An 8,754-nucleotide genomic window follows, 5' to 3' on the forward strand; every position below is an offset into this window, starting at 1 on the left:
GAGATAGAATACATGTCAATTGACATTGTAAATCATGTACAAAATACATATCAATACCTTTACATTGAGACTATTTAATACACACGAAAGATCGAGAGAAAAGCAAATGCGAAAAAAATGTAATACATGAAAATAGAACCACATACACTACGGTTCAAACACAATGAAATTGCTATCATATAAACCACATACACTAATTTGTTCATCCAAAACCACAAAAGATAAAGTGTATTCAAAACATAAACATAGAGTACGGTTCAAAAGAAAGGAAACTAGTATCACATAAAACACATACACTGTTGTTGTGTTTATCGAAACTACATAATCCCAAAAACTTTCTAGAACATAAACTAGCATTACAATAAAGTAACATCCTTGCTACTGCCCCAATCAGTGAAGGGTCTATGTATCTTTTCAGGTGCCTCATCATCACTCGTAGCGCCACTTTCTTTTTTTTTTTCGATCATAATCCCAAAGCAAAATAACATATCGGGTGCGGAGTAGCGCAATATCAAATTCCTAATTTGACATACGTTGACCACCAGTGAGAAATTCCGCATAAGCAGCAACATAAATATCACAATCCCTAGAAATATAAATACAAAAGTACGTTACTATATTTACCAACATGATCACTACAAGTAAAATATTGATGCACTATATACATACATGCTGTCTGATTTTTGTTGAGGTATATCATTGAAAAAAATCACCTCAAATGGATCAGATTCATCTTTATTTCTGTACTTGGGGTGACACTGTCAATCAATGTCTATTTTCTTCTTATAGAAGTCGATGTTCAAAAAGGAAGAAGGTATAACCTCTGCAAACTTTTGCACCTCTGCTTTGACATACACATCATGGATTGCAGAGTTGTACGAGTTGTAAACATATAAACACCGATCTAAGAACGACACTACAATAAGTACCCAGTGGAGTCATTCTTTCACATGTAAATAAATTAGAACATGATCCACTGTATTTCATAGGACACCAGCCATCAATGTATATCCATTCATGTATTCACATACAACATATTCTTCACACACAGAAGATGTACAACTTTGTGGGTCTACATACTTCTCCCATAATTCTGCTACTTTGATCTTGAATACACAATCAATAGTTGTGTAAGAGTAGTTACTTGGAGGACGGTACTTTCCTTTTTTGCGCAAGTAATACAATATGACATTAATGTGCTGCAAATATTCAATTATGTGTCAATACATAAAATCAAATACATAATAAAATAAAGTCAATGTATTATGTACTATATCATTCAATAATTGCCCTGGAAAAGATAGTTTGTAGAACCAATTCTTATCATTGACAACTTCTACACCAAACTGCAACGGAATCAGAATGTCTAATTTATGCTTCCCGAAATGATCTTCACTGTCCTTGCTGCCATAAGTATTGTGAAAACGGATTCAATATGATAAAAAGCTAATCAGTTGAAACATAGTAAAAGTAACATACTTTCGCTCATGTGTAGTAAGGAGTCCTTCTTTAATTCATTTCAAATACTTGTTCTCAATAGACGAATCTGTCAATAAAAGGTTAAATGAATATTTTTTGTTCAATATGGGTGAATCACATGCTGCATTCGCAGAAGTACCTGAAAGTTGTATGCATAATTATTTAAGATGTATTTATAATGTGATAAATAATGAATACAAATACAATGAGACATATATTATAGAGTACCAGATGATGATCCAAACTTTGTTGTAAAAGAAGAAAAGTTTCAGCGACTAAGTTTTCTGTTCCTTTGTTTCAGTACAGGTGTTGTATCAGTTATACATCTAGTTGAATGTATGATGATACTTTTTACCACGTTTAAGCTTAGTAAGAGCTCATCAGGGATCTCATATTGTGATTCAGTCTCCCGTCTTAATGTAGCAACATCATCCTCAATCACTTGATCATCACTTGTATGCATTTGATGTGGATTTTCTTCAAGAATCTAAAATTACAAAATACACCGTGTCAAATAAAAATACAAACACAATTTGTCTATAAAAGTTATGCACAAATATAAATGTACCTCTTTTTTCTTTGGCACCTCATTAAATTGTATGTCATCATCCGGCTCAACAACAAAATATGATGGACTAATATATGTGTCACGTATTTTCTTAGATACATAAATACATAAATCTTAATACATATCATACATATACAATTATCAATACAGTTATACATTGATACATGTTGTAGCTCAATGCTACAAGTATCACCCTGCTTTGGAGTACTAGAACGGTCAGTGCCAATATGCTGAGATGACGGTTGAGAAACAACAGATATATCTTCCACAACTTCAACATTGTCACCCTATAAAATTTGAATAAATATGATGGACTAATATATTGGTCATATACTTCTATATTGTAAGAAAACATGAATGCAAACGTACTTGAAAAATTAATACATTGCATATATATATAGTTATTAAATTTATTAATTTGATACCCGTTGTAGCACAACCATAGATGTATCAGACTTATTTGGAACACTGAAACAAACAGCATTAATATGTTGGGGTGACAATTGAGGAGCCGTAGGTATGTCAGCTGCAGCTTCAATATTAAGACCCTGTAAATGAAATTTCTAATACTATTAGTGTATGAACTATATTTACATATATAGAATAATGAAAGTAAATAGTATTATAACTACTTTTTCAGCAATTTTGATTGATTTGATAGATTTCATAACACTCTTGAAATTGTCAGTTATCAACTTGCGCAGATCACCAATCTCAGCCTTCATCTTTTAACAAAAAAAATCAAGAAGAAATTTGTGAAAAAAAATACAGAAGATTTCAAGAAAATTAAAATTGTATTTACCGATTCCTGAAAAATGACAAATTGTTTAGCCAAAATGGATTTTTCATCCGACTTGCCACTGGAAGGTACATCAGTAGGAACATTGGATGGTTTGGGTTTAACTGGAGGCTTGACAACAGATTTTCTTTTCTCTAGGATAGACGGCTGCTTAGGAATTGTCCTTTGAGGAACAGTCTTTTGAGTTACACCTTTCTTTGTCTGATGTTTTACAATAGGAGATAACGATCTCTTCGATGCTTTTGAAACAGAAATGGGAAGGCTTGTTGTATTCCTCAAGAATGATCTACTAGGAATGTTTGAAGATGAAGGTACTGACTTCAGTTATTTCTATTTCTTATGTGGTGGAGAAGATGCAGTATCAACTTTTTTCTTTCCATTATTTTTTTCAGTAGCTGGTGGAGCATCTTGAAAATTATCATCAGAAGAAATATCATCTGAGGTTGTATCTTCTACAGCATTTACACAAGGCAATTGTAAAATTGCCATTTCTCTTGAAGTAGCTGTTATATTTTTGTATACAACCTGCAAATAATAGATAAAATAGTTTACTATTTTGAATACATGTAAATAATTCAATTCTAAATGTAATAATGTATTCATAATGTCATAGTTATCGAATTGTCAACATCAGCTAACATTCCTTCAATGAAAGCCTTAAAATGAGGACGTCTATCAGTGGTCTCCCTATTGAGTAATCTTGAAATTCTACTACCATGTTTGACAATAGTTTTTGGATCAACAACAGAGAAATACTCATAAAGCCAAACTTGCATGGCAAGTGGCATACCATGAATTCTATAGTACTGTTTCTGAGCATCCATCTTTTTGGAAATAGACTTCACTAAGTCCTTAAAAGTTTTTTTACCCCATGGACAATCCTTGTATTTACCATTCTCAACCAAATGAAAGTGAATCTTAGGGACAGATACACAATGCTTCTCGCCAGAAAAAATGAAGGTATTAATGAAATACAATATAGCAATCTTAACAGCATCATCATCATTACCCTCACCCCATTCTTAATTTTTAAAACATTTAATCAAAGTTGGTTTTTTATGGTCTTTTGACCTCCAAAATACCAGGAAACAATCCGGTTAGGCTCTTTATTTTCAATCACAAAATTATCTTCATTAGCAACATAATTTAATCCTGTTATAATTGCATATTTCCTAAGCAAAAATCGAAGTGTCGATCCATTTACATATATCACCAGAGCGTCTTTTGAACTTTCTTCCAACTCCAAAGACATAAAGCTCCTAACTAGTTGTGCTTGAACAGAACAAGCATGCATTTGCATATACACCCCAAAACAAGTCTTGGTAAACATCTGAAACTGCATAACGGAAAGTTTTTTCTTCAAATTTGCTATTATGTTATTGTTGGAATAAAAATACATATGTGGTGATTCTGAAGGAAGTTCTTTAACATAATATCATATATTCTGCATATATAAACATACAATAGCATATGAATATTATACAATGAATATAAATACAAATACAGTATATGAATACAAGAAATATGCATACAGTAGAGATAACCATCATTCAGTACACATTAATAGGACAAATACACATACATAAATACATGCATACAGTACCAAATAGGATACAATAAATAACCATCAATCAATGCATATTAATGGGACAAATACACATACATAAATACATACATACAATACCAAATATGCATACAACAAATAACCATAATTCAGTACACATTAATGGGATAAATACACATATATAAATACAAGCATACAGTACCACATATGCATTCAACAGATAACCATCATTCAGAACAAATTAATGAGACCAATACACATACATAAATCGTGCATATTGTACCAAATATGCATACAACAAATAACCCTCATTCAGTACACATTAAAGGAATAAATACACATACATAAATACATGCATACAGTACCAAATATGCATACAACAAATAACCTTCATTCAATACACATTAATAGTAGAAATACACATACATAAATACATGCATACACTACAAATAACAATCATTTAGTACAAAGTAAGAGATTGAAAAATAAAGTAAAAATTTAAAAAACGAAATACCTCTTTCACCAAATCATCAACATCATTGTACGGAGTCCGAACATCATCTCTAACTTTTCTTTTATGTCCAATACCTCTAACTTTTTATGAAGGCAATGCATCTTCTTCTTTGAATTGAGAAATTTCTAAGTCAAACGTTGGAACCGTATGTGCATCAGGGTCACTACGCGATATAATTTTAGTAACCATCTTTGTTGGAGTATTATCCACCATTACTAAATCAAAATGAAGGATCTGCGTAAAAAAAAAAAACTAGCTATTCAAATTATAAATTAATCAAATATACACAAATAGGTTAAAACTAACCTAAAATATGAATGTCTGTTGATAGATTATGAGGATTTATTGATTGTTATCGTGAGAGAGATGTGGATTAAAGAAGAAACTGCTTCTAAGTTTGAGAATTTAGGAGTAAAAAAAGAGTGATTTGGGGGTAAAAGGAGAGTTTGAGTAAAGTGAAAAAAGTGTCGTTGGTTTATTGGTTTAAAAATAAGCGTGTGTCATGACCTGTAATTATCTTAAAACTTATTCACACTTCCAGCTATAAAATGTAATTATGGCAAAATTAGGCTTTAAGTGGTAATAAAAGTCCAGTAGTGACTAATTTTGGTAACTTTCCCTTTTATTATTGATATTAAATATAGACAAATGGGGTTTTTTTTTCATTTTTATCTACTCTAACTCGTTTTATCGCACTAATATTGTGATACAGTGTGGAAATCTTCATTGGCTACTTGAACTTCTACCTCATTGATGAGAGTTCAATTTCACACCTAGTAATTATCACGATCCGAATTGAGGCCCTGGCCACGACGGACATCTCAAACCTCAAAGGCCCGAAAGACCCACATACTATCATAAGCATAATCATACATAAACCAAAGTACGGAAGATATAATAATATTCAATGAAGATTCATTATAATACAAACTGTGTCAAGAAAATTATGACAATACAATACTCGACTCTCGTCTACGAAGCCTCTAATGAAAACTAACTATCTAGACTGGAACAAAGCCCCTGGCTTGACCATATACTGAAAGACTCAACATATAAGTACATGCCTTCTAAAAGATGGATGGTTCACCCATTTCTGTCATATCCCAAGTGTGCTACTGATGTGATGAACTATGGGACTATACCACAGAACTTGAAATTTAGGGGGTGAATACATAAGGTACTGGTACGCAGAACAGTCCAAAAATAAAATATATTTTTATACAACATAGGTGAGAGCATTTCATAAAAAAATATTTCAGCATAAAAAATTTGAAAATACATGGGCATAATTTAATGAGCATTAAAACATCTTTTAGAAATCATGACTCAACTCTTTGTCTTACTGCTGAGTTAGATGGCACACCCTATAAACGTACTTATCCACGGAATATATGGACTCCGCCCTTAACTCGGTGACCAAGCCCCCAATCCAAATTTGCCGCAAGGATTGGGGTCTGTTATTCATACTATGCCATAAGGGCATCGCCAACGTACAATCCCTACAATAAGGCATCATAAACCCATATCGACAAAACACGATTTCAGACTAAGATTTGTCTAAACTCAAGCCTTCTTCGGATAACCAACTAGCTCTCTTTAAGCCCATTTTTAGTTCTTTAAAACCATGTTTCATGCTCATAAAATATTTTTTTCGTTCATGTTAAGGGCATTCCATAGTAGGTATCGTCATACCTAGACTTGCAAGTCGAATCATATCATAACATATTCTTAGCCCTTTTTATTCAAAGACATATAAATGACCACCCAAAAGATTTAAACATCACAAAGGAGTTTTCGTATTAAAAGCACATGAAAATTTATGTAAACACATTCTATTTTCAAGACTTACACATGCGATAGTCAATTTAATCATTTAATTCATGCATTATCTCCATTAGGACACTAGAGCCTTTAGAACAAGAATAACCTCTTTAAAAACATATGAAATAACAAAGTGTAATTAACCAAGAGTCATTTAAGACTCGAGAAAACATCATCATTTAAAAAGCAGCCCCAATATTTGTTACACGTAAATCTCATTATCAAAAAGGGGCTCTTAAATCATGCTCTCAAAACAATTCATAATTCGTATCATGCAAAGTCCATAAATTTTCATCATGGAGAGTGAAATTTCACAAGTTACATTTGTAAATCATCTTTCAAGTTTGAATCACAACAACACGAGATTCATAAAGAAAACTTATAGAAAACCCCATAACAATTTCATAATTCCATCAAATTGATTTCACAATGCATGCTCTTAAAATAATTTACCAAAACTCATAGCATATACGTGCATATATATATATCTTTAAGGCTTGTCGAAATCGTAAAACCTACACCCATGTAGTTTAGGATATCCCCACGTACCTTAATGATGGAGAAATCTTAAAAATATTGACACTTTAAGGTTGAATACACAAACCCTAAGTTGGTTTTTCTCCTCTTGTGTTTTAGAAGATCAATTAAGGATCGATAGTGTTTAAAACGTATTTAGGGACTTTAATCTTGTTTTAAGATGTTTAGGGACGGTTATGGGACGTAAAAAGACTTGGTTGCCCTTTAAATAGTTCAAAAAATAGAGCCCCTAAGCCGCAATGTATTTGGTTATGCGGCTCCTAACCCATGGCCTAACCCAAGGTGGGCGGCGCCTAAGCCATTGCCTAACCTTTCCAGTGAAGGCAGACAATGGCAATGAATGCTTAGCCATTGCCTAGGCCCTACTTTGCGATGCCTACTTACTTTTGAGGTCTTAAAACACCCCCAACACCTCCCAAAATGTGAACACAAGACCTACCATCACTATGGGGGTCCTAAAGGTCATTTCAGACGTACCAAAAGAGCGTTACAACCACGGAGTGTTAAATGATTCCTATGAATATCTTTCACTTCGACAACACTTCCCATACTGGGATAAAGATCATGACACATGAATTCAAAAGTAAATCACGGGATTATGGTTTACACACGTAAGAATGATGGTTTGATTTCTAGCTCAAAAAATGCGGGGTGTTATATTGTCTCCCCCTTAGGATCATTCGTCCTCGAATGATGGGTAGAAACTTGTTGAAGCTCTAAAAGTATGGAGTATGGAACATAACCTCGCATTGAACATCTTAATTTCCTCAATGTAATATGCAAAAGCATCAAAAGAGCTTCATGATAACCCCCAGTGACAATTGTAAGCACGAAGCGTGAGATATTAAGAATTGACATAGAGATGACCTTGTCTATGAGTTCTAGGGATCATAATTATTACCACCTAAGACATAAATTTATTTGGTGATCATAGGCCTGATTTACATCAGTACTAATCACGATATAAGGTTTCGCGGGACATAGGAATAGAAACATTCTCTACCTTACAAGATACAACAAATAGATTTAAACTTAGGGACACTATTCATCTATGCCCCAAACAATAAATAGCATACTTCATCCTTTCCATCTTACATTTTTACCATCACATATCTCACCACAAGAGTTTGAGTTCCGCCACATAATACCTCTATGATGAAGCCTAAGTCAGAGAAAAAGGTGCTAGCTTAAGCTATGGGACCATGTACTCTACATCCCTTTAAGAATGTCACTTTACCTTATCACTACCATCAAACACCCTCGGGTTTTAATTCAAGGAGTACTAACCACATAACACACAGGTTTGTGTTTTCATCAATCACAACATTCAAGCCTATCATTATTACACCCACTTCATGGATCTCCCCACTAAGACCAGAAAATTCAACTACTCTCACAAAGATCTTTGCCACATATCTTCTTCTTACTATTTCACATAACAAAAGTTCATTTCTTTCATTCCCCCTTCACCA

General features: G+C 33.2%; 1 protein-coding gene across 1 annotated transcript; it reads right to left on the reverse strand.

Moving 5' to 3' along the window:
• Positions 1-761: 761 nt before the first annotated feature.
• LOC124899575 lies at positions 762-4,188 on the reverse strand. Its single transcript, XM_047414487.1, has 13 exons — positions 3,918-4,188; positions 3,476-3,867; positions 3,213-3,371; positions 2,850-3,047; positions 2,680-2,772; positions 2,473-2,595; positions 2,212-2,334; positions 2,048-2,137; positions 1,828-1,966; positions 1,528-1,618; positions 1,272-1,404; positions 995-1,199; positions 762-916 (listed from the first exon to the last, which is right to left on the reverse strand). Exons 1-13 carry the CDS (start codon positions 4,186-4,188, stop codon positions 762-764), a joined length of 2,172 nt encoding a protein of 723 aa, XP_047270443.1.
• Positions 4,189-8,754: the final 4,566 nt, after the last annotated feature.

The sequence above is a fragment of the Capsicum annuum genome, chromosome 6 (assembly GCF_002878395.1).
Source record: "Capsicum annuum cultivar UCD-10X-F1 chromosome 6, UCD10Xv1.1, whole genome shotgun sequence".
Taxonomy (NCBI): Eukaryota; Viridiplantae; Streptophyta; class Magnoliopsida; order Solanales; family Solanaceae; genus Capsicum; species Capsicum annuum.